This window comes from Chiloscyllium plagiosum, unplaced genomic scaffold (assembly GCF_037043375.1).
Source record: "Chiloscyllium plagiosum isolate Xiang-an unplaced genomic scaffold, Cpla_swu_hap1 HiC_scaffold_9, whole genome shotgun sequence".
Classification (NCBI taxonomy): Eukaryota; Metazoa; Chordata; class Chondrichthyes; order Orectolobiformes; family Hemiscylliidae; genus Chiloscyllium; species Chiloscyllium plagiosum.
Window position 1 is genome coordinate 6,639,034 of NW_028270147.1, and position 27,692 is coordinate 6,666,725.

The 27,692-nt window shown below is 43.8% G+C and overlaps 1 protein-coding gene across 1 annotated transcript; it reads right to left on the bottom strand.

Annotated features, from left to right (window-relative positions):
* Positions 1-373: 373 nt before the first annotated feature.
* Positions 374-27,447, bottom strand: rpf1 (ribosome production factor 1 homolog). Its single transcript, XM_087990380.1, has 9 exons — positions 27,243-27,447; positions 14,256-14,312; positions 10,820-10,900; positions 10,288-10,383; positions 9,225-9,378; positions 6,032-6,114; positions 4,820-5,001; positions 1,406-1,532; positions 374-730 (listed from the first exon to the last, which is right to left on the bottom strand). Exons 1-9 carry the CDS (start codon positions 27,438-27,440, stop codon positions 689-691), a joined length of 1,020 nt encoding a protein of 339 aa, XP_087846506.1. The 5' UTR covers positions 27,441-27,447; the 3' UTR covers positions 374-688.
* Between the last annotated feature and the right edge of the window lie 245 nt (positions 27,448-27,692).

A 27,692-nucleotide genomic window follows, 5' to 3' on the forward strand; every position in this document is an offset into this window, starting at 1 on the left:
TGGAGCCCATTTCACATCCATCACTGAAACATGCTGAAATCTTAACTTGGGCCTGTGATTTCATGTTTGCTAAACTTATCTACATCCAATTTACCCATGTCATATCATATGAAATATCCTAACCTTATTAACCCATTCTCTAAACACTAATTAAATACTGCAAATCACTCCCTAAAATATGATTCCCAAAATTATCTGAGATACTACTTGAAATTTCTCTTGTGAAATATCTTTTGGAAGTTGGTGGATCTTAGAAGTAAAGGGCTTTGGAAATTTGATGTTGTCTTTACAGGGTTAAAGTGTGTGATATTAAACCAAATGCATATTGACCTAACATAAAAGGTGAACAGCATGAAGTACAACTCTGGATGGATATATTCAAAGAAATAATTTAATTGTTCCAAAACTTAAATCCCTTTGTACAAGTACATATACAAAGAAGCTTTTATTGTAGAACAGGCTGGAAGGAAGAATGCATAAATTTGAGAGTGTAACATTTCTCGACAGAGACAATACTAATGATTGCAGCAACCAGCTTCTGCAGAATTTATTTTCAAAGAATCTAGTTGACGTCCCCTGAGGACTGTTTAGTTTGCTTGATTTCCGATATTCTGCAAGAAATGTGTAAAAGCAGTGCTGCCAAGGGACCTACGTCATGCCTTCGACTAGTCCCACTGAAAACCAGACTTTACAAGTGAAACTTCCTTCGACTCGTATCCATTTCATGACGCTGAAGAGAGAGAAAAGCAACAGTCAGTCAGTGACAGCACGCAATAAAACATTCTGCACACACTCAGTATGTGACAGGTAAATCTCCTAGCCCCGGTTTGTGGATTCATTCCTCAACTAAAAAAGGTATTAAACACCTTCGCTCAGCGAGTTTATACAATGCACATTTTTGCACTCCACCCAACAGCTGAAGGATTGAGAGCACTGTGGAATTGATGAAACAAGTTTCCCTTATCCATTCTTGAACCACTGGAGCATAACAAACCCTGACATTTTAAATATGTTTTCAATGGCCTTACTCGCCCCTATTTTCAAGCTTAATCCCAGAAGGCTCCAGTGAACAACTAATTACACTTTATACATGACCACAATTCAGACCACAGTGTTGATAGCAACAAGTTTTCAAATCCTTGCCCTTGCGTTACATAAAGCAACACAGTGAAGTAATTTACATGGTAAAATATACTATAATCCTGACAGATATTCTCAATACTCTTTTTAAAAATATCTTAAATTACATTTACAGCATCCTATTGACAGTGACTGGGGACACTAACAGGGTCAATTTGATTACAGGATTAAAATTAAATGGAAAATATTGTTTGCTAAACTCTTCCAAATAGACTAGGTCATAGTAAACGTTATTCAAGCCATAAAAGAAATCTTGATAGCTGACCTTGTGGATCCATTCATATTCTCCATACTTTGAATCAAAGGTCCCTTTCTGTAAAGATCTCAGTTTCAGTGTGAAACGCGGTCCAAGTTCTTGAAGACCCACTTTCTTCTCATTTCTAAATATGTACCTTCAAAACAAAAACACGGTTAGTATCTGACTCTAACTCACTCCAGACATCAGCTCAACGTAGTTCCTTCATTGGAAACAGGCGCACTTAGACAGGTTCTTGGGAGGAGGGGATTGTCCTGACTGAGGAGGCTCATACGTTTCATTCCTTGACAGGATGTGAGCATCACTGGCTGAGTCCACATTTTATTGCTCATTCCTAACTGCCCTGGTGAAGGTGGAAGTTAGATGCTTCTTGAATCGCTGCTGTCCATGAGCAGTGGTTTGACCCTCAATGCTAGTAGGGAGTTCCAGGATTTTGACACAGTGACTGCATAGAAACAGCTATATAGCTCTGAGTCAAGGTGGTGCATAGCACAGAGGGGAAAGTTTAAATAAAGTAATGTACAGAGTATTGGACCACTAGCATCTCTCTGTCTCGACCCTGACAAGTTCTTATTAACTTATTGGATATGGGCATCCCCAGCACAAGTAGCATTTATATTAGGGGTAAAAGGTTGATGTGGAGCGGGCAGGAAAGTGGACCTAAGGCCAGGATGAGATCAGCTATGACTGTATGAAATGACACAGCTGGCTCGAGGGGGTGAATTGTTTATGCCTACTCCTAGTTCATATGTTTTTATCATCCTTCCCAGGCAGTTTGTGTATTTACACCGCATTGTTAGGAACACTGTACAACTTTAATTTATATTTTGCATTTTGTTCCTTAAGAGGCAGACTCTCTTTTAGTTTCCATTCAGTCTGAAGGGTCATTATTGTGAGCTTGGTTCTGAAACGTCTGGAGGTCTGTTGCATACATGTTTTCAATGAGGTTTGATAACCTGTAATTTGAAGAGAAGGGGTTGAGTAGCTCAGTGTGTTAAAAAAGTGGAAAAATGGTGCTATTGCCTTTCGAGGAGGTCACGGAAAAATCCAAAAGGGAGTTTGTTAATGTGTATATATGTATACCCGAAAGTGCTGGCACAAACGTTAAAACTCTCCAGTAAATAAAAATCTTGTAAACCTGCTGAAAAGTTTAGGGAACTTTTGCTCTTCAGTTAAACTAACAATGAGTTTAGCTTGGAGTTTGTTTTAGGCGTCTCAGGGAGAGATAGCGGCTGAAGAAAAAGCTTCAAAAGAAATTTACCTGAAAGAAGCCTGTTGCAGCTGTGCCAACCTGAGTAAGAACTCAGTGTGCAGATGGAATAAATCTTCACTGGGGTTGGTATTTGTATATATATTGGTGGGATAAAAGGAACTAATAATTAATAAAATGTACATAATTATTTGAAGTTTGCATCACATGTAGGTAGGGTGGTTAAGAAGGCATTTAACACATTTGCCTTCATTGCTCAGATCAGAGTATAGGAGTTGGGACATTATGTTGAGTTGTACAGGACAATGAGGCCTCTTCTGCAGTTCTTGTCAACCTGTTTATTATTAAGCTGGAGCAGGTTCAGAAGAGATTTACCAGATGTCGCTGGGAATGGAGGGTTGGAATTATGAGGAGAAACTGGATAGACTAGGATTTGTTTTTCACTCGAGCGCAGGAGGTTGAGGGGTGACCTTATAGAGGTTTATAAAATCACAAGGGGCACAGATAAGGTGAATAGCAGGTGTCTTTTCCTTATTTTGGGGGATTTCAAAACTAGAGGCATATATTTAAGGTGAGAGAGGAAAGATTTAAAAAAGACACGAGGGGCAATTTTTTGTTTTGTTACACAGAGTGGCTTGCATGTGGAATGAACTTCCAGAGGAAGTGGTGGATGCAGGTTCAGTCCCAATGTTTAAAAGACATTTAGATAAGCACATGAATAATAAATGTTTGGAGGGATATGTGCCAAGTGCAGGCAGCTGGGACTTGTTTAGTTTTGGATTATGGTCGGTATGGACTGGTTGCACCGAAGGGTCGGTTTCTGTGCTGTATGACTATGAATTAGTGAGATTTTAAATCTGGTTATGATTTCATGTTTTTAATATAATTCATGCTTTTTAAATTAAGTATTTTATTTTGTGTATTAAAAATACACAGGCAGACATTTGCAAATGTGTTCATTATCTGACCTCAATAGTTAATAATGTTAGGGTTCTTCAATTTGGAAGCTCACTTGTGTACTATTAACATCATGCGAGGCCGTAACAGCAGGGAAGACAGAAGTCAAGGCATGGGGGCAATTCCCTTTTCTTACACAGAGTGGTTTGCATGTGGAATGCAAACTACCATCTACCCCCAGGTAATTAGGATGGACAATAAGGGCATTGGACATACACGTGGATAATAATGGAATGGTATAGGTTAGATGGGTATCAGATTAATTTCACAAGTCGGCACAGCATCGGGGGCCGAAGGGCCTGTACTGCACTGTAATGTTCTATGTTCTATAATACGTACAGGCCTTGCCTTCAATGTGCTATACCCTTAAATGAAAAGAAAGTCTTTGCAGAAGTGCCTTCCAGATTATAATCTGAAAGGTATAGGGAGTGGTTTAACTCACTGTCAATGCACCTTTTTGTTGGAATGTCTGTCGGCAAAGCAAGAGCTTCTTTCTTTTCAGATTTAAGTTGCTTCTTTGCCCTCTGGGTCTATGATTTCAAAATGACAATGAATTCACCCATTGCAATAGTAATGCAGTTTCAGGGGATTTTTGTGGTGCAGTGGTAGTGTCTCAACCTTTGGGTCAGAAGGCGTAAATTCATGTCCCATCTGCTTTGGTGTGTTATAACATGTCTAAACAGGCTGACTAAAAATATCTAGATTAATACTGAAAAAATACGTTCTGTCTTACTCTCATTGGGACTATTTGACATTAATGCTGATTTCCCTTCAACTGGTATATTGTGAATAGCCCTAATGAATGCAAGATGTCTGACTTTTATAAATTATGTTTCCTCAGAAACATGCAAATAATCTGTAAAGTTACATTTTATCCAATTCTTACTGAATCATTTTTGCCTTGCTTCTAACAAGTTGAAAATACTTTAACAGGGACTTGTAGAAATATTATAATAAATACGGTTTAATTTATTATACCCAGGCAACTGTCTGTGTGAAGTTTGCACATTCTCCCTGTATCTGCGTGGGTTGCCTCTGGGTGTTTCGGTTTACTCCCACAGTCCAAAAATGTGCAGGTTAGGTGAATTGGCCATGCTAAAATTGCCCGTAGCGTTAGGTGAAGGGGTAAATGTAAGGGAATGGGTCTGGGTGGGTTGCTCTTCGGAGGGTCGGTGTGGACTTGTTGGGCTGAAGGATCTGTTTCCACACTGTAAGTAACCTAATCTAATCTAGAAAATATATTTTTCAAGGTGTACCTGTGAAATCTGAAGAATATGTAATCACGCTGGTTATGAAAGGTTACCACTTGTCGTCCCACAAACTGTGGATTGTAAGGAAAGAGAGAGGCAAACATTCTCCCAATGCTGTGTCCCAGGCGGGTAGAGAAATTGTTTAGGATCACTTCTGGTGAGTGGTTTGACGGATCCTTCCCTCTCCTCTGCAAATGAAAAATAAAATCACACATTTGTTTTATACCTTCCTTTTGAAAAGTGTTCCAGAACAAGCTATATAGCTCAGTAAGCATCATGCACTCCTAAAAAAATGGTTTTGGTCATGTCAAGAAAAATCTATTCCAACAAAACCTTTCAGCCACTGGTTTAATTCATTTTTCTGAAGAAGGGTCACTGGACTCAAAACATTAACTCTGCTTTCTCTCCACAGATGCTGCCGAACCTGCCGAGTTTCTCTAGCAATTTCTACTTTTGTTTCAGACCTTCGGCATCTGGAGTTCTTTCTTATTAAATGATTTAATTGGTCACTGTTTGAGAAATTAAAATATTCAAATAGACTACATCAGGACTGCAAACATCAATGAAGCTCTACAGAGTCTTTGGGTATGATCTCCATTGTCATGTATACAGTACCCTTATGTCCAATTATTTGGCAAGTTCTTTTAGTTTAGAAACGGTGTATCGACCTGCACCTTGTGAAATACCTTCATTCTGTCCATTTGTTAGTGGTATTGGTTGAAAAGTTCAAATGTAACAGGAACTAAAATGCAACTCTATAATCCACTCACAATTAATACTCACCCAAATAATTAACTTAACAGGAGGCGGCTTAGGATACTGGTAATATCACTGGGTTCGTAATGTAGAACTCCAGGCTAATAGTCTAGAGACGTTGGTAGATGGGCAAACTTTTAATTCAATAAAATCCATAATGAAGAGATAGCCTAACTTTATAACCATTGTCGATTGTCATATAAACCCTTCTTAGTTCACTATTGTCCTTTAGGAAGGAACACTGTCCTTATCTGATTTGACCTACATTTGAATCCAGATAGCACTGGGCAACAAATGCTGTGCTGGCCAGTGACACTCACAACCAGTGAACAATTTTTAAGGATAACCCAGCAACATCAACATTTCATTGAGATTCAATGTGGGACATTAGATCACATAAGGTATAAAGGTTGGACAATAAAATTCTACAATTCCTGTCTCCCAGTACACACAATATCTCACCTTCAGTTCTTTTGCTAGACGCACACTAGACATCTTGAAATGCGCTGTTGGTCCATTGGGAAGGTGGCTAACAATTAAACCATCTATCAGCCTTGGTTAAGGAAATAGGTGTTTTATTTTCAAGAAACTTCACAAAATAATCAGCTGGAAAACAAGTTGCTCTTCAGTCTCCAAGACGAATTGCTTTTTAACTTATGGGGCAGTGGATGAATTCGGAGACTAAAACTCAGCATCATCAGCCACCATCTATAATTGTTCCACACAGAATTGTCACTAAATAATTAACCGGGGGCAGATTCAGTGTTAAATATTAAATACTGAACATTGAATTGCTGGGTCAAAGTCCATGGGACTCCATTCCTGACAGCACTGTACGAGGTGCTCCACTCCAAGGGCCTGCAGCAGTTCAAGGAGGTAGCTGTCCAGGCGCATTAACAATGGGCAATAAACCACATTCCATGTACAAATAAACTACGAGACCAAGCTGAACAAGGGTCGCTCTGTTATAATGCGACAGCTATGTTCCTCTGCGACCTCACATTATAGAAAATCAGGATATGGGAAACTGCTATAGTGGGCGGCACGGTGGCACAGTGGCTAGCACTGCTGCCTCGCAGCGCCAGAGACCCGGGTTCAATTCCCGCCTCAGGCGACTGACTGTGTGGAATTTGCACGTTCGCCCTGTGTCTGCGTGGGTTTCCTCCGGGTGCTCCGGTTTCCTCCCACAGTCACAAAGATGTGCAGGTCAGGTGAATTGGCCATGCTAAATTGCCCGTAGTGTTAGGTAAGGGGGAAATGTAGGGGTATGGGTGGGTTACGCTTTGGCGGGTCGGTGTGGACTTGTTGGGCCGAAGGGCCTGTTTCCACACTGTAATCTAATCTAATCACTAACAGCGAATTTAATATACCCGTCCAGCAGAAAGTTCACATTATCGACATATCATCCATAATTTGTCAGTTGCATTATAGCCAATTCGTGCTGATGAAATGTGCATTATAGCAGAACAGCCTGCAGAGACAGAATATTTTATTATTCTCAGAGTCATAGAGATGTACGGCACGGAAACAGACCCTTCGGTCCAACCCGTCCATGCTGACCAGATATCCCAACCCAATCTAGTCCCACCTGCCACCACCTGGCCCATATCCCTCCAAACCCTTCCTATTCATATACCCAACCAAATGCCTCTTAAATGTTACAATTGTACCAGCCTCCACCACATCCTCTGGCAGCTCATTCCATACACATACGACCCTATGCGTGAAAAGGTTGCCCCTTAGGTCTCTTTTATATCTTTCCCCCTCTCACCCTGAACCTATGCCCTCTAGTTCTGGACTCCCCCACCCCAGGGAAAAGACTTTGCCTACTTATCCTATCCAGGCCCCCCATAATTTTGGAAACCCCTATAAGGTCACCCCTCAGCCTCCGACGCTCCAGGGAAAACAGCCCCAGCCTGTTCAGCCTCTTCCTGTAGCTCAATTCCTCCAACCCTGGAACATCCTTGTAAATCTTTTCTGAACCCTTTCAAGTTTCACAACATCTTTCCGATAGGAAGGAGACCAGAATTGCACGCAATATTCCAACAGTGGCCTAAGCAATGTCCTGTACAGCCGCAACATGACCTCCCAACTCCTGTACTCAATACTCTGACCAATAAAGGAAAGCATACCAAACGCCTTCTTCACTATCCTATCTACCTGCGACTATTCTCTAGAGAATATTACATAGAATAGACATTCTGTGGGAAATTCTGTAAAGTTCTCAGTTTCAGAAACACTACAAACATGACACGGGAACTCAAGCATTATTGTCATTCCTGTGCATACACACAATATTGAGTGTACTCATCTGATCTACATCTAGTGAATCTCTCAATTGCTAGATTTTAATCTTTCAGCTTCTGAATTGTTTGCAACCCACAGCTATGATGAATCGCTCAGCCAGTTTTGACATTGGTTTGATGCGGTCTAAATAGCTGCACAAAGACTCAGCCAAACACCCGACAGAAAAGGTGGTGATGGTGAAAATGCCTACACATAGGTCATGTACAATCCTTGAGGCAAGGACAGCTCAGCTCATCTCATTCACTTACAAAAAAAAACCAACAGTATCTCACACATCCTAACGTAGCTGCAAGGGTGTCAGCCACAAAGTGTGCGACCGGTGTTTCAGGTTTATCAGGCAAGGGAGGGGCCCACAGAAGGAAATTAGTGAAGTGGTTGTGCTTAAAAAAACAACTGGGACTGCTTTTGTGGTCATAAAAATATTAAGCTCAACGTTACAAACTTTTACAGGTTTTAACCACTGGGCTACAACATACAAATGAGAAGTATGCGATTAACTCTGTAAGCCTATCACACCATTTAATAAGATGACAACTGATCTGACTGGCGTTTCAACTCCACACTCCCACATACCTAGTTAAAGGGGAGGCAATGGCTTAGTAGTATTATCACAAGACTACTAATCCAGAAACTCAGCTAATGTTCTGGAGACCCCGGTTCGAATCAGATGATGGAATTTGAACTCAATATCCAAAAATGGATTTAAAAATCCACTAATGACCGTGAAACCATTGTTGATTGTCATAAAAAAGCCATCTGGTTCACCAATCTCCTTCAGGGGAGGAAATCTGCCATTCTCACCTCGTCTGGTCTAAACGTGACTCCAGACCACAGCAATGTGATTAACTCTCAACTGCCCTCTGGGCAATTAGGGATGGGCAATAAATGCTGGCCTCCCCAGTGATGCCCTCATCTGATGAACAAATTAAAAAAAAAACTTTTGAATCTCATGTTAGATTGTGACTAACTATCTCTGCCTTAAAATTACTCCACCACACTGAGTCCGTTCCGTTCAAAGCTGTAAAGTCTAACATCTCCTACAAAACCACACAACCAGATTAGCTCAGCTTTTCAACACAAGTTTGTTGTCCCAAACATTCCCACTTATATTTTTCATTCAAAGTACACTAGTGAAATGTACTACAAAGTGAAAGACACTGCATTTTTACATCGCCAGTCTCCATTCCAGCCTTGTGCTACATAAGTAACATTTAAAAACCCCCCCGTAACATCCAAACTTCATGACAGATGAACGTACACATTGACACTTGAAAATAAATCAAAATACTGAAAACCTGGAAGAAAACTCATCTAAGTTTTCAAACAAGCTCACAAATGTAAAAGATACTTGGTACTTTTCGGTTTTCATTGATGACGAGTAAGTATGTAAACTCTCTGGCGACACACTGTGGTATGATCTTTTTCAGAGCCAATCCCCTCCTGTAGTAGACATGAGAGTTTGGCACTACCTTTGCCAGCTGCTCACATAACCGTACTGTTCTCTGAAAAATAAAACCGTTCCATATTGTAAAATGTGAGGTGGCCAAGGCCACCACATCTAGATGCTGGAATCCCAGAGAAATTAAGAGCCTGTGGCTTGCTGGAATCCATCTAAACTAGGCTGATGCATGATGAGTACGGGGTTCAAATAACATGGCAAGCAGAAACATAACAGACCAGCCACACTGTGGCTACAAGAGCGGATCAAAGATTGAGAATGCTGAGGTTGTGCAGGTCAAGTGCCAGAGCAAACTCAAAACTCTGGGGGAGAGAGAGAGAGAGAGAGAGAGAGAGAGAGAGAGAGAGAGAGAGAGAGAGTGTGAGAGAGAGAGAGAGAGAGAGTGTGAGAGAGAGAGAGAGAGAGAGTGTGAGAGAGAGAGAGAGAGAGAGTGTGAGAGAGAGAGAGAGAGAGTGTGAGAGAGAGAGTGAGAGAGAGAGTGAGAGAGAGTGTGAGAGAGAGTGTGAGAGAGAGTGTGAGAGAGAGTGTGAGAGAGAGTGTGAGAGAGAGTGTGAGAGAGAGTGTGAGAGAGAGTGTGAGAGAGAGTGTGAGAGAGAGTGTGAGAGAGAGTGTGAGAGAGAGTGTGAGAGAGAGTGTGAGAGAGAGTGTGAGAGAGAGTGTGAGAGAGAGTGTGAGAGAGAGTGTGAGAGAGAGTGTGAGAGAGAGTGTGAGAGAGAGTGTGAGAGAGAGTGTGAGAGAGAGTGTGAGAGAGAGTGTGAGAGAGAGTGTGTGAGAGAGAGAGAGAGAAAGGTGAGGGAGAGAGAAACAAACCAACCAGTCTTATACACAGAGTGAACCTTCTCTCAGGACTGAGTCATAAGAGGTACATGAGCCAGTGCAACTAAGAGAAAAATTGGCACCAACACCCCTTTCGCAGACACCTCTTGCCCTGTTACTGTTTACTTGCACACACCCCTCGAGGCCTGTCAGATGTGGTAATAAGGATCTTCGGACTTGTTTGTCGATTGAAGTAGGAAGAAAATTCATCTGTTGCTTCATCGAAAGCCACCTGTGGAAAATCAATTTTATGTTTAAATAAACAAATCTACATTCTCCGGACTGAAAATGCACATGATTGCTCAAGAGGATTATATATGTCTGGCTTCAATCTCACCTAGATCTCCGTTTGAAAATAAACTCTCTTATAAACAAGAGTCTTCCACATACTGGACTCTCTGTGGAAACAGGAGCATCAAAACTATGCCTCTCCTCTCTAACCTTGCCAACACCCATTGTAAAAGGATGCACGTGGATCCCACCCTTTGACAATTAAAGTGAACCTCAGATGAAAGGATTTAAAAGGTTCAAAATTGAAGTTAATTGGTGTTAAACTCAACAGTAATATGAACAAACACTACGTATTCAATTAAATCATGGCAAGGACAACACATCAGAAAGGGCCTCATACAGGCTTACAAGGAGTTTGACAGAAGTTATAAAATTACCTCCTCATCATTTGGGTCGACAGTTGTTTCATCATACTCTCGTTGGTTTTCAATGGTCTTTGGGACTGGCTTTGGCGGTGCCTTGGACAGAAACAGCAAGGTTACCTTCACTTTAAGACAAGTGATTCGCACGTCATGGTTCAGCTTTTAAACATGAACCCATACAGTTCCCCCAAGTCAGTTTAGGCTGCACAGTGTGCTCAGCCACAAACCTTCACATGAGCAGCCATTTCCCTTCCTGAAATTAAAAAAGTAAACTCTCCTACTGCATACGGAATGACTTAAGATATATAACAAATTTACATCTGCAGTTTCAGCAACAGACGAAGTTGGTGAGTTCACACTGTGCAGCAGCAACACGAGTGATGGTCACCACTAGCAGGATGCTATTGTTAAGCCAAACAGACGTTGCCTATCACAATGAGGCATGTGCTATAAATTTCAGTGTCTGTGCGAACCATAAGTCTCAGAGACTGGTGGATTGTATCAAATACCATATCCCAACAGCAGTTCACAACAAACTAGGTATTGACTGTACCCAACAGTCTGAACATACTCACAACCAACTGATTCCATGATTGGACATGTGCTGGTTACTCCAGTCAATCAACCCTGCCATTTAAAATTTAAACAGAGCTTGGAGGTGCATTCTCCATGACAAAACCTCTACCAGTCTACTATCCAGTCAGCACTCTTCTTTCATACTGTATATCTCTATTTTGTTTGCTTCTTGTGAATTGTCCTGATTGTCCAAGACAATCGCTTTGACAAAATGTGTTTCTTTTATAAACAATATTTAAGTTCTGTACTACCAAACAACTATTATGCAGCTTAAATATAGAAACCAATCCCACTCCCTGCCCGAACCAACCTCTGGTACAGCTACGTACAAAAATAAATCAGAACGATCTAAAACTATACCAGGTTACTTGGCAACAATTGGCCTTAGTGTCGGAATAAAATTCTACCAATCTCAGTTTAACATTGTTTACGGTAGGGCTTCTGTGATGGAGCAGTACTGTCTACCTCTGGGCCAGGACATCCAGGGTTCAAGTCCTACCTACCTCATATATACATTGTAACAAGTGCGCAGATTGACTAAAAACATCTAAAATTGTCAATTGACGTCTGCAAATTTTTTGAGTTGACTTTCACGTCTCCACAACCCATTGAGAAAATTGGTCTTTTTGGCATCAGCTCTGAACACCCTAACCTTAGTATTGAGTTTCCACCCCACTTTTTCTGGGCATTTGTGAAAACAAGTGGGCTAAACCGTGAACCCAAATGGGAGCAACGTTCTAGCTCCTTCAATGCCAAGGGTGTTTACATTCAATAAAGTTTGTAGTGAACAGCAACATAGGATTGTGCAGCACAGAAGGTGGTAGTGGTGGGCCCTTGGTGCTGGTATGCCCTGCATGGTATCTATCCAAATCATTTCAGCTTCCCCATTGCTCTGCAAACTATTCCACTTCAATAGTTACCCAATTTCCTTTTGAATGTATGTTTACTAAAACCACACCATCACCTTTTCAGCCGCTACACTCCAAATCTTGGCAACTTGCTGCATGAACATGTTTCACCTTATACTGCCTCAAGTTCTTTTGCTAATTACCTTATATTTGTTTCCACAAGAGACAAATGAATATTTTATGCCTAAAATAATTATAACCACAATTTTGATTATAGTCATAGAGATGTACGGCACAGAAATAGACCCTTCAGTCCAACCTATCCATGCCAACCAGACACACTAAATAAATCTAGTCCCATTTGCCACCATTCGGCCCATATCCCTCCTGTTCACATACCCATCCAGATGCCTTTTAAATGTTGTACAGGACGATTCCTGTACCCACAGAATCATTTTCGGCAGTTTCAGTTACCCATGGCCCGAACATTTAAAAAGGGAACGTTCCAGAACCAGAGACAAGGAGGCTGCAGGGAAGGTACTTTCCCATTTACAAGAATGGGCTCACTCCTATCCACAGTAGGCCCTGGAACGTATCCCTCGCGGGTATGAGGGGAACTACTGTAATTGTACCAGCCTCCACCACCTCCTCTGGCAGGTCATTCCATACACGCATCGCCCTCTGTGTGAAAAAACTGCCCCTTAGGCCCTTTTTAAATCTTCCTCCCTCACCTTAAACTTATACCCTTGAGTTTTGAACTCCCTCACACCAGGGGAAAGACCTTGTCTGTTTACCCTATCCATGCTCCTCTTGATTTTATAAACCTCTATGGTCACCCCTCAGCCTCAGATGCTTCAGGGAAAACAGGCCCAGTCTATTCAGTCTCTCTTTGTAGCTCAAATCTCCAACCCTGGCAACAATATCTTTCCTATAGCAGGGAGACCAGAATTGAATGCAGTATTCCAAAAGTGGCCTAACCAATGTCCTGTACAGCTGCAACATGACTTCCCAACTCCTACACTCAATGCACTGACCAATAAAGGCAGCATCCTAAACACCTTCTTCACTATCCTATCTATCTACCACTCCACTTTCAAGGAACTCCCAGGTCTCTTAGTTCAGCAACATTCCATAGGACCTTACCATTAAGTGTATAAGTTGTGGCCTGATTTGCCTTTCCAAAATGCAGCACCTCACATTTATCTAAATTAAACTCCATCTGCCACTCCTCAGCCCATTGGGCCATCTGACAAACATCCTATTGTACTGAGGTAATCTTCTTCACTGTCCACTACACTTTCAATTTTAGTGTCATTGTCCCTAACTAATCAAGGTATGGGACATCCAAATCTTCACACTTCCAACCCTTAGCCCTTGTTTAATTAAACTTGGGTCATTCTTTAAACAAAGGGTCCATGACCATGGGTTTGCAGCCCCTCTTGCCCCTGGATATGGTTTCTCTTCAATTATTCTACCAAAACCTCTCATGGCGTTGAGCATTTTTAGTAAATCTCACCTACATGTTCTCTACTCTACTCAATTCCACTTCCATAACTGAAGTCGAGAGCACAATGGTGGGTATCAGGGAATAGTGGTGTTGTGGAAATGCCACTCAGCTAATAAAGGACCCAGATCAACACTCCTGGGGGGACAGGATCAAATCTCATCACAGCTGCTGAGGAATTTACATTCAACAAACAAAGCCTGGAATGAAAAACTGATTTTTAATTCAAAACTCAGTAATGGTGACTATTATCTCCGAAGCCATTGTTAATTGTTGTAAAATCTCATTTAGTTTACAAATACCTTTGAAGGAAGAAACTCTGCCGTCCTTACAAGGTCTGGCCTACAGTTGACTCCAGACACACAGCGATACAGGTGACTTTTAACTGCCCTCTGAAATGCCCCTAGCAGCCACTCCGTTCAAGGGCATTTAGGGATATGGCAAAAAATTCCTGGCCTTGCCTGCATTGCTCACATCCCAAAGAAAAATAGACATTTAAACTTGTACAAAATGAGATAGTTACCTTGTCTCCAAGTGCCTCCCTCTCCTTCTGCCGTTTCTTTTTAGCTGCCAGTTGCTCCTGAATAACAACAATGGATTAAATTGTCAAATGGGTTTGAATCATATAAAATCAGCAAGAACAATACAACCTGGTCTTCACCTATCCATCAGGTCTAAACTTGACTGAACCACAAGTACAAATATTAATCTATAAATTATTGATCTATAAATGTTTCAATTCTTTCTGAAGAACAATGGAAAGATCAGTGGAAGAAACAGCATGTTGAGAGTCTGCTTAGGGTCAGCACTGAAGTTCAAGGCTTGAGGGAAAGGCATGACCTCAAGACTCAAAGGGAAAACCATTAAATGTAATTAAGTACTGAGAAAGTTCAATGGAATTGTGACAATGCTATGACTTTAAGAGGTGCATTTTGTCCTGGGTTTTGTTTTGAAGAGAAGTTTTAAGTCAGAGCTGTCTATTGAAAGTCCATAAAGTAAACAGGTTGAGGCACCTTGGGTTTTTTTTAAAAAAGGTTAGGATAATAGAAGCTGTCTGAATGGGAGGGGCAAGCTCCTGTAGAACTAGGATTTCTAGTTTTAGTTTATCAGTAGCAGTTGCTCAGATCTTGAAGCTGGACGTGAAGCTGTTTTCCCTCTCTGCTAGGGTACGGATAAGATAAAAGCTAGGGTACGGGTAAGTTTTCCCACATAAAAGGGGACTTACTTCGGGAGTCGAGCCTCCATGTTGCCAGAGCGACGAGGAGAGAAGAAGGAGTGAAGCGAAGGCTGCCGGGAAGGTAATATATATTTGGGCAGTGGCTAAACCAGAGATACAACACGTGTAGTATCTCCCTCCCGCCCCAATCCTCTAACCGGAAGAAAAAGACCCTGTAAGGTAAGGCTTTTACTTCTTATCTATCTTTTTCATTTATTTAAGTGCATTGTTTGGTTTTAGTTAGTTCATATAAAGGTAAGCTTACAATGGCAGGGGACCTCAGACCCGTGGCATGTGCCTCTTGCTTGATGTGGGAGCTTAGGAACGTGTCTGACGTTCCTGACTCTTACACTTGCAAGAAGCGTGTCCAGCTGCAGCTCTTGTTTGATCACATGACGGCTCTGGAGCTGCGGATGGACTCACTGTGGAGCATCTGCGATTCTGAGGAGGTCGGGGATAGCACGTTTAGTGAACTGGTCACACCGCAGGTTAGAGTTGCTCAGGGAGACAGTGGATGGGTGACCAAAAGGCAGAAAATGAATAGGAAGGCAGTGCAGGTGCCCTATGCGGTCATCTCCCTCCAAAACAGGTATACTGTTTTGGATACTGTTGGGGGAGATGGCTCACCAGGGGAGGGCAGCAGTTGCCAGGATCATGGCACCGTGGTGGGCATTGCTGTTCAGAAGGGTGAGAAAAAGACTCGTTGCGCCTTAGTCATAGGGGATTTTATTGTGAGGGGAGTAGACAGGCAGTTCTGGGGCTGAAAACGGGACTCCCGGGTGGTATGTTGCCGCTCAGGTCAGGGATGTCACCGAATGGCTGCAGAGCATTCTAAAAGGGGAGGGTGAACAGCCAGTTGTCTTGGTGCATATAGGCACCAATGATATAAGTAGAAAGCGAGATGAGGTCCTGAAAGAAGAATTCAGGGAGCTAGGATAGAAGTTAAAGAGGAGGACCTCAAAAGGTAGTGATCTCGTGATTACTACCAGTGCCATGTGCTAGCCAGCGTATAGGCAGGATGGACACGTGGCTTGAGAGACGTGCAGGAGGGAAGGGTTCAAATTTGTTGGACATTGGGACCGGTTCTGGGGAAGGTAGGACTATCACAAAAGGGACGGTCTACACCTGAACCAGACTGGAACCAATGTCCTTGGGGGAGTTTCTGCTGTTGGGGAGGTTTTAAACTAATGTGGCAGGGGACTGGGAACCAGAAGAGAAAACAAGTCGACAGCGAGGTGGAGACTGGAGACTGTAAGGATTATGAAGATAGCATTAATAAAGGGAAGAGTAGGCAGGGAGCAGATGAGTGCAAAAGAACTGGTGGCCTGAAATGCATCCACTTTAATGGAAGGAGTATAGTGTGTAAGGGAGGTGAACTTAGGGCTTGGATTGGTGCCTGGGAGTATGATGTTATTGCAATCACAGAGACTTGGTTGAAGGAAGGGCTTGATGATTGGCAACTAAATGTTCCAGGAGATAGACGCTTCAGACAGGACAGGGAGGGAAGTAAAAAAGGGGGTTGGAGTTGCATTGCTGGTCAGGGATGACATCACGGCTGTGCTAAAGGAGCACACTATGGAGGTCTTGGGTAGTGAGGCATTATGGGTGGAGCTGAGAAATAAGAAGGGTGCAGATACATTGTTGGGACTGTATTACAGACCTCCCAAGTGAGCATGAAGTAAAAGAACAAATGGGTAAACAGATTATGGAAAGATGTAAACGAATAGGGTAGGGGTGATGGGAGATTTTAATTTTCCCAACATTGACTGGGATACACTTAATGTCAGAGGTCTGGATGGGGTAGAATTTGTAAGAAGCATCCAGGAGAGTTTTCTAGAGCAGTATGTCAATAGTCCGACGAGGGAAGGGGCCATATTGGACCTGGTATTGGGGAACGAGCCAGGACAGGTGGTAGAAGTTGCGGTGGGGGATTTCTTTGGGGACAGTGACCACAATTCTGCAAGTTTTAGAATACTCTTAGATAAAGAAGAGAGTGGTCCTAAGGGAAGAGTACTAAACTGGGCTAAGGCCAATTATATCAAAATTAGGAAGGAGCTGGGAAATGTGGATTGGACACAGCTATTTAAAGAGGGGTCCACATTTGAGATGTGGGAGGCTTTCAAACATAGGTTAAAGATAATGCAGGATAGGTATGTCCCGTTGAAGGCAAAGGATAGGAAGGGCAAGATTCGTGAACCGTGGATGACAGGAGACATTGTCCGACCAGCCAAGAGGAAAAGGGAAGCGTACATAAGGTCTAGGCAGCTAAGAACAGAACGGGCCCTGGAGGAATATCAGAAGAGCAGGACAAGTCTTAAACGAGGAACCGAACGGGCAAAAAGTGGTCATGAAATAGCTTTGGCGAACAGAATTAAGGAAAATCCCAAAGCATTTTATTCTTATATAAGAAGCAAGCTGGTAACTAGAGAAAGGATTGGTCCATTAAAGGATAACAAAGGAAGGCTGTGTGTCGAACCTTTGAGAATGGGCGAGATTCTGAATGATTACTTTGCATCAGTGTTCACTGAGGAGAGGATCATGATAAATCTTGAGATTAGAGATAGAAGTTTGATTAGTCTGGACCATGTTGGCATAAGGAGGGAAGATGTGTTGGGTATGCTAGAGGTTATTAAGGTAGACAAATCCCCAGGACCAGATGGGATCTATCCCAGGTTGCTATGGGAGGCGAGAGAGGAAATAGCTGGGGCCCTGACAGATATCTTTGTGGCATCCTTAAATACAGATGAGGTGCCGGAGGACTGGAAGGTACCTTATGTTGTCCCCCTGTACAAGACGGGTAGTAGGGATATTCCGGGTAACTATAGACTAGTGAGCCTGACGTCAGTGGTGGGGAAGTTGCTGGAAAGGGACTGAGAGATAGGATCTATTTATATTTAGAAAAGAATGGGTTTATCAGTGATGGGCAACATGGTTTTGTGCGGGGGAGATCGTCCCTTACCAACTTAATAGAGTTCTTCGAGGAAGTGACCAAATTGATAGATGAAGGAAGGGCTGTTGATGTCATTTACATGGACTTTAGTAAGGCATTTGATAAGGTTCCCCGTGTTAAACTAATGGAGAAAGTGAAGTCACATGGTTTGCAGGGTGTTCTAGCTCGGTGGATAAAGAACTGGTTGAGCAACAGGAGACAGAGAGTAGTAGTTGATGGGAGTTTCTCGAAATGGAGAAAGGTGACCAGTGGTGTTCCACAGGGGTCAGTATTGGGGTCACTGTTGTTTGTGATATACATAAATGATCTGAAAGAGGGCACTGTTGGTATGATCAGCAAGTTTGCAGATGACATAAAGATTGGTGGAGTAGCAGAAAGCATAAGGGACAGTCAGAGAATACAGGAGGATACAGATAGACTGGAGAGTTAGGCGGAAAAGTGGCAGATGGTTTTCAATCCAGACAAATGTGAGGTGATGCATTCAGGCAATTCTAATTCTAGAATTAATTATACAATGAATGGAAGAGCCTTGGGAAAGGTTGATGGGCAGAGAGATCTGTGAGTGCAGATCCATTGTACCCTGAAGGTTGCTGCACAGGTGGATAGAGTGGTCAAGAAGGCATATAGTATGCTTGCCTTCATTGGACGGGGTATTGAGTATAAGAGCTGGCAAGTCATGTTAAAGTTGTACAAGACATTGGTTCAGCCACATTTAGAATACAGTGTACAGTTCTGGGCGCCACATTACCAAAAGGATGTGGACGCTTTGGAGAGGGTGCAGAGAAGGTTTACGAGGATGTTGCCTGGTATGGAAGGTGCTAGCTACGAAGAGAGGTTGAGTAGGTTAGGTTTATTTTCATTAGAAAAAAGGAGATTGAGGGGGGACCTGATTGAGGTTTACAAAATCATGAAGGGTATAGACAGGGTGGATAGAGACAAGCTTTTTCCCCAGGGTGAAGGATTCAATAATCAGAGATCATGCTCTCAAGGCGAGAGGTGAAAAGTTTAAGGGGGATACACATGGCAAGTACTTCACACAGAGGGTGGTGGGTGTTTGGAACGCGTTGCCAGCAGAGGTGGTAGAGGCAGGCGCGGTAGATTCATTTAAGATGCGTCTGGACAGATGCATGAGAAGTGGGGAGCAGAGGGATACAGATGCTTAGGAATTGACTGACAGGTTTAGACAATACATTTGGATTGGCTCAGGCTTGAAGGGCTGAAGGGCCTGTTCCTGGGCTGTAAATTTTCTTTGTTCTTCTCTCCCTCCTCTCTCACACAGTTTTTTTGATGTTTTTCCTCCCAGACTGGAGAATTGCCTGCGAGACAACCTATTTTCCTGAATTTGCATTGCAACGGCTGTGTTTATGGGATGTTACTGTATTGGAACAGTTACTGTTTAGTAGTTAAAGAATCTATTATTCTGTCAAATGTTCCAATACAGTTAAGTCATTCCATTTTCTTCTCTCTTTTATATAGTTACAGCTCTACTTCAAACTGGTGCTTTGATGTCCACTTGGTTTTTAAAATGCAGCATTTCTTCATAATGCAGCATTCCTCTCAGTACTTCTCTGAAATGTCAACCTGAGTATAAATTGGGAGCAATCAGTAGCACCAAAACCATTCTTTTTGACAATGTTTCTGACACCAAGGACAACCAGAGGCTCAGGTCAGCAAATGACCAGAGTCTCAGTGGTAGAGAGAGATGCCCAGCCTGCAGACAAACCTCGTACCTGCAACCTTTGATGAGCAGGCTCAAAGAGACAGTGACAATTCAACAAAAACAGGAACAATTCTCCTCCAGAAACATTTTAATGTCAGAGAACGTTATTGCGGTTAGACTGAGATACAAGACATTCCGAAGGCATTCCTTAGTGAGCACACTGATTATAAAGCAAGAAGCCTTAAAAAAAAAACTGAAAATACAGCTCCTGTGAGAGAAAATAAATTCATCTTTCATAATGTCACTAAAACACCTGTTAAATATTTGCATACACTGACATGAAAGGGTTCTGAACCACCTAGACTTTCAAATGCCGTGAGCTTCCTCACCAATTGCAACATAGAAGGAAATAAATTAGAACATACTTGTGTTTGTTTTCCTAAGCACAGTGCTGTCACGACGACTGTTTACGGTATTGGCAAAGAAAGAACCGACATTTCATAAGCATCCTCCATCGGCTTTTCTGAATTAACTTATCTGCCTGAGACCAAGTAGATAAAATTGGCAGCTGATTTGCACACTGCCCGAACATACTACCTGTAAAGCAAGGATTAAGAAAATATGCCCCTTCCCGATCGAAACAAATTCAATTGTTTCTAGAATTTCTAGAAGTATGGCATTCTAACCAGAACTCTATCAACAAACACGTCGAGTTAGACCCCATCTACCACCCCCTGACAAAAGGAACAGGAAGAGATTTCACCACAGGAAATGACATCACCAACCCAAAGAAACCCAAACATATAAATAGAAAGCAGGAATTTTCAGCACTGCTTCACCTGAGGTCCACTGAAAATGTTACCTAGTAGGGTAACGAAACGTCTGGAAATGAACCTTCCAGCTCAGCGAGCAAACCTACATCCAGAACCTCAATCTGAGCTACAAATCTTCTCAAAACTCACTAATTAAAATATATCTGGTGGCATCTATCAAAAGACTGAGTGAAGTGCCAGAAGAACTGCCCCCATGCTTCTTCAAATAGCATGGGGGTGATTTTTATTTTGTCATCCATTGCGAAAGGGCTCTCCTGACAATGCCATACTCCCCCAATATAACTTCAGCCCTTTGGTCTGTCCTTCCAGGCAACAGAAGCTACAAGATTCTGCAAAGTAACCTAGCCAAGCTCCTGGAGTATCTTCATGGGCACAGCAACTTAAGTAGGCAGAGGCAGTTCTAATATATGAACCCAGCTAACAGTGACCAAAATTCCTCTGACAGCTTAGCTGTAACACAACACTTTAAATTCCTCCCACTACCAGAGATCGACTTACAAGTCTTTGTGTTTCATTTTAATACCAAGTGGGCCAAAATATTTTCTCTGGTCCACCTGTAGATACAAAATAAAGATACAAAAGGTGTTTCTCATGGCTAAAGATAATAGAGTGAAAATTTCAGCAAACCTATATACCCCCATGATAAAATGTCACAGAATATGTATCGGATGACAGATTAAACCAGTTTTAAAAATATTGGAACCATAAGCTGATAATAGCCTTAAAGACAAGTGGCAATGTATCCAAATTAACCAGGAGGACATTTACATTTTCAAACAGAGCTATTTAAATGCCACAGAATATTTGCATGGCAAGTATCTCACTACTTTCAGAGAGACACCCTCGTTTAAAGATTCCAACCAGAACAGAAAAACTGCAGAAAGCTACAACACAAAGGGACTTGGGGGAAGTCAGGCATTAAAACACAGAAAGTTAGCACACATGGGCAGCAGGTAATCCGGAAGGGTAATGTAATGCCAGGGCTTATTTCAAGGGAGTTGGAGTATAAGAGCAGGGAAGTCTTTCTTGACTGTACAAGGTACTGGGGAGACCACATCTGGAGTACGGTCGGCAGTTCTGGTCTCCTTATTTAAGGAAAGATATCATTTCACTGGAGACAGATCAGAGAAGGTTCAATAGGGTGGCCCGGTCTGAAGGGATGGGTCTTATGAACAAAGGCTGATCAGGTTGGATTTTACTCACTCCGGTTTAGAAGATTGAGGGGTGATCTCATTGAAATATACAAGCGTTTGACAGAGTAAATGCTAAGAACATGTTTCACCCTCATGGGAGAGTCTAGAACTAGAGGACATAGACTCAGATTAAAGAGATGCCAATTGAAGACTGAGGCAAAGGGAATTTCTTCTCTCAGTCAGTTGAGTGTCTTTGGAACTCCTTGTTATGGAAAGCTGTGGGGGCAGAGTCCTTGTGTATGTTTAATGCTGAAATGTATGGGATTAAAAAATGGAAAGAACTTTAGATGCTGGAAATCTGAAACAAAAACAGAAGTGTTTGCAAAGTTTCAGTAGAACTGACAGCACCAGTAGAGAGAAATCAGAGTTAACGTGACCGACCTTACTCAGAACTAGATAAGATTCTGGATCAGTTGAAGTTAAGGTGGAAAAGCAGGAATGTGGACATGAGGAATGTCAGATCAGACATGATCCTAACCAAGGATGGAGTAGACCCAAGGAGCCCAGCAGCCTATTCCTGCCAACAGCAGCGGGCAGTTATGGAAAACTGATGTTTTATTTTTGAGGTAAGGATTGCTGTCACAGTTGGATTTCCAGAAGGAAAACATTTCTGCCTTCTATCCCTCAAAATTACGAAATCCTTCATCATTGATGTGAAGTAATTCCAAATCTGTCCAGACAGATATAAAATAGCAATGTTTTTATAGCTCTTATCAACATGTAAAACATGAGAAAAACCAGAAATAGTCTAAGTCACCAAAATTAATACTTAAAACGATGACAGTCTAAGCAGTGAATCACCTCTGTCTTTTTAGTTTACATCTATTACAAAGAAATGAGACTGTTCAATCCTTTCCTCGAAACAAGCAGGAACCTTAGCTCATAATAAAACAAAGAACTGCCGATGCTGGAGATCCGGAACAAAAACAGAAACTGCTGGTGAAACTCAGCCGGTCAGAACAGATAAAAGAGTCACCAGACTTGAAATATTATATCTGCCTTCTCCCCATAGATGTTGCCAGTTTCATAAAAAAATTCTAGTTTCACTGTGCAATCTTAGCCTATTGTGTGCCTGTTCCCATATCGTTTTGCTCCTCTGTCCTTCAATAGCCTATCAATTACCTAAACAACTTAAAGAACAAAGAACAGTAGAGCACGGAACAGGCCCTTCGGCCCAAAATGTGCCATAAGACATAGGAGCAGAAATTAGACCATTCAGCCCATTGAGTCTGCTCCACCATTCAATTACAGCTGATAAATTTCTCAATCCCATTTTCCCAATTTCTCCCCCTAACTCTTGATCCCTTTGACAATCAAGAAACAACCTCCCGTCTTAAATATACTCAATGACCTGGCCTCCAGAGCCTTCTGTGGTAGTGAATTCCATAGATCCCCCACTCTCTGACTGAGGAAGTTTCTCCTTATCTCGGTTCTAAAAGACCTTCCCTTCACTTGTATAGGACCATTCTTGTGAACAAAACGCCAACACAAAATACCTTTCTAAGTGAAAAACCCAGGCATTGAGTCTATGCTGCATTTCTTGAGGGAAGCCTCCATGGAGTTTTTGAAACACTTCCTTTGCCCTCCTCTTGTTTGACTGCCTTCCTTGAACTGGCCAGAGAAGATTTGCTTTGGCCAGTCAGTACTCAGGCATCCTAAGCATGTGGCTGGCCCTGTAGAGTTGGCTGTGATCATACAAAGCTTCGATACTGGTGCTGTTAGCTGATGTTCCCACGCCCATCCTCCAAGCTGATGTGGAGCATCTGTCTCAAAGAGTGCGGACTGTACTTCTTGAAGGCCTTGAAGTGATTGAAGTAGAACACATGAAATAGCAGGAACAGGCCATTGGGCCCCTCGATCCTGCTCTGACACACAATTAGATCATGGCTGACCTCAACCTCACCGCCATTTTCATGCACTTATCCCCATTTCCTCCATACCTTTAATAACTAGACAACTATCCTAAACTGAACTATTTACACATTGTGCTGATACACAAGAAATAGATATTATTTGTCTCTAACTTTATTGCCCAAACCATCCGTTTTACACTGAGCAACGATTACCATCAATAGATAAACTGAGAAATCAAACACACATATACAGCAGTGAAATAACCAAAATCCATGACCATGCTAAACAGTGGGCAGTTTCATACCCATTCTTGGTCCTGTTTTCTAAGATTCTCTGACAGTGGGGTTCCTAAGAGTCATCTTGGATTCAAAAGTTAATTCTGTTTTGCTCTCTGCAGATGCTGTCAAACCTGCTGAGTTCCTCTTTTGTTATCACAATAACATTAAATGAGCATTGCCAAAGCTAAATTATAGGTTAGCCTAAACTCTCCGGAGCCCTGAAACAAAATAAAATTAAGGTGAATGAGAAGGGAATTGGCAGGGGTAACCGGATAGCTGATCATGACAGAAGCTGCAGAGAAATGACAATGAAGAGACTTTAAAACCATCTCAGACAATTATTCAGAACCTTCTACCATCGACACCCAACTCAGTACACCCACAAGAAACTGAAGGGGATTCCTTCACTCATTTCCCATCCTCCTCCTCTCCTCCCTGCTCCTCTCGTTACACGTGTCTCATATCTGCATCACACCCTAACATAAAGGTCACACTCCAAAAAGTACTTCACTTCTTTTCAACAAGATGGATTCTAACCATCCCCTTGACATTCAACACCGTTAACATCCGGGGAGAAGGGTAAACCAGAAACTGAGCTGGACTAGCCAAATATACATCATGGCTACAAAAGCAGATCAGAAGCTCGGATTCCTGCATCAATAAATTCACCTCCCGACTCACCAAAACCTATCCACAATCTGCAAGGAGTAGGATGGAATACTCTCCATTCGCCTGGCTACAACTCCCATATTCAAAAAGTGGACACCATCCAAGATATTGCAGCCCACTTGATTGATATCATATTCAGAAACAGCAGTGGTGTGTCCAACTACAAGATGCACTACAATAACTCACTCAAGTTGTTCAGCCAGCCCCTTCCAAACCAGTGAACCTTGTCGCTCAGAAGGACACATGAGAACACCACAACCTGCAAGTCCCCCTCCAAGCCACTTGCCACCCTGACAGTTTTTTTAAAAAACTCATTTGCGGAATGTGGGCGTCTGTGGCTGCACCAGCTTTTGTTGCTCGACCCTAGTTGCTCTGAGATAGTGATTTTGAGCAGCTTACTTGGAAATATGCTGTTGTTCCTTCACTGTTGCTGGGTCATGATTCTGGAACTGTCCTCTTAAAAGCATTGTGGGTGCCCCATGCAACATGGATCACTGACGTTCAAGAAGACAGCTCACCGCCACCTACTCAAGGGCAACCGGGGACGGGCAATTAATGCTGGCCCAGTCAACAATGCCCATGTCCTATTCACCCACCTATCACCCACTGGTATACCCACTCCTCTCTCTCACAGTCAGCTTAGCCACATCTCTTTCCCAGCCCATTCCTCCTCAGCGCCTGTTCCTCACACCTCTCTCCCACCCACACCTGATGTACACTTCCCCTCTTTCGCAAAATGCTCTTCAAATCCTAAACACTCCCACTGTAACTCGCATTCATGTCAGCTCTGGTTTAGCATGTAGCACCCTCACCTTTGCTCCTCTGCTGGGATGTCAAAGATAGTCTTTCACACAAGATATTGAATACAACAGGTCTCAATGGCACAATTTTGAAACAAAAAACAGCAGGGGAATTCACTCCAATACCAGTCCAAATATTTCTCTCTCAATAAGTAATTTAAAAATACAGATTATCTAGTAATATACTTGAAATCTTCAAGAAAACTTGACATGTTCCCTACAGTATGACAGAGACAGCAGTGCATCAGATGTAAAATATTGGAAAAGTCCAGTGGTCATTAAAAACGTGATATAAATGCAGATCTCTGTTTCCAGATTCCTCCTTGCTAATTTCCTTCACTTCACCCACTCTCTCAAGCAATTTTCACACTCACTCTTTCGTGTTATCTCCAACTGGCCTTGGTACATCTAGACCCCAGGCCTATGCCCCCGCTACTCTGTCACAATCCCCCCCCCCCCCCTTTCTCCCTTCATCACCATTAATCGCATCTGGCACCATACAACTCACATCCTCTACCCTCACCGGCTCCTCGCCCCCCCAACACACTCATTGCCAACCCCTCTGGTCTCTTGCACACCACCACCCCATCTCCCTCCACTATCTCCATTCTCTCTTCACCCTCCCAGCACCTCTTTCTCCACCCTTGCACTCTCCCCACACTCCTCTCAACTCCTCCCATCCCCATTCCCCCTCCATCCTCACCCCCGTTCCCAAGCACTCCCTCCCTCACGTACACTCTCCCTACCCCACCCCTCACTCTTCTGTACCCCAACTACACCTGCTCCCACTCTAATCCCCCACCCCCATTTAACAATATTGGAAGCAATATTGTAAGTTCAGTTTAACAAGGTGAAAAGTATTCATTATGTGAAGCTAGTTATGGTTAAGAACATTCAATGTGTAACATCAGATGGTTTTATCTTTGCTATTGACACTCATTGATTGCAACGGTCACCCAATCAATCTGGATGGCACCTCCCTGTAAAATATATCATTCATTAAGAAGCTACTATTCCAGAGAAGATTGAGAACTCATGTCTCTGTGCACATGGGTGATTGTTCTCTCTCCCCCTCCAGGGCCAGGAATAAAGATGAAGGAGGTAAAACTATATTGTCTCTCTGAGCATTTTGCTTGGGGGGGGGGCGGGACAACAATAACCCCACCCCCCTTCTCTACTTCACCCCTCACTCCTCTCTACCCCAACCACATCTGCTCCCACCCTAACCCTTCCCCTGCGTACCCCCCCCTTCCTCACACAACTCACCCATCCCCAACAACTCCTCCCTCCACAAGCCCCGCCCCCACAACCCACCTACCCCAAATCCTGCCCCCACACAAGCCCCTCCCCCACACCCCACCTGCCCCCCCACAAGCCCCACCCCCACAACCCACCTACCCCAAACCCTGCCCCCCACAAGCCCCGCCCCCACAACCCACCTACCCCCACACAAGCCCTGCCCCCACAACCCACCTACCCCAAACCCTGCCCCCACACAAGCCCTGCCCCCACAACCCACCTACCCCAAACCCTGCCCCCCACGAGCCCCACCCCCACAACCCACCTACCCCCCACAAGCCCCGCCCCCACAACCCACCTACCCCAAACCCTGCCCCCACACAAGCCCCGCCCCCACAACCCACCTACCCCCCACAAGCCCCGCCCCCACAACCCACCGACCCCAAACCCTGCCCCCCACGAGCCCCGCCCCCACAACCCACCTACCCCCCACAAGCCCCGCCCCCACAACCCACCGACCCCAAACCCTGCCCCCCACGAGCCCCGCCCCCACAACCCACCTACCCCCCACAAGCCCCGCCCCCACAACCCACCGACCCCAAACCCTGCCCCCCACGAGCCCCGCCCCCACAACCCACCTACCCCCCACAAGCCCCGCCCCCACAACCCACCGACCCCAAACCCTGCCCCCACACAAGCCCCGCCCCCACAACCCACCTACCCCCCACAAGCCCCTCCCCCACAACCCACCGACCCCAAACCCTGCCCCACACAAGCCCCGCCCCCACACCCCCCTCTCCCTCCTTCCCCTCCCCCACCTGCCGCCGGGCCCGCTTCCACCGCTGGAACATGAACTGCCGCCGCTGTTTGTTTTTGATCTCGGAGATACTGAAGGTGGGCGGGAACTGTGGGGCGGGCGGCGGCCCGGAGCCGGAGCCGGGACCGGCCTGGGCCTGGGCCTGGGCCTCGGGCTCCGGCTCCGGGCCCGGCCGCTCGCGCTTCCTCGCGGCCGCCATCTTTCTCCTCGCCTCCGCTGGCGCTGCTGACACCGCTGACCCCACCGCCCGCTTCCGTTTCCGGGAGAAGGCGCGTGACGTCGTGCGTTCCCGTCGCGCTCCCTGCTGGCGAGAGGGAGGAATGACACATCCTCGCTCAATAAAGGGAGAGGCCGTTCAGCCCATCTCGCGACACGAGCTCTCTGAATGAACATCATTTTCCTGCCATTTCCACTTACTCTTGCTCACTTTTAAAAAGCCAAATCAGTATTC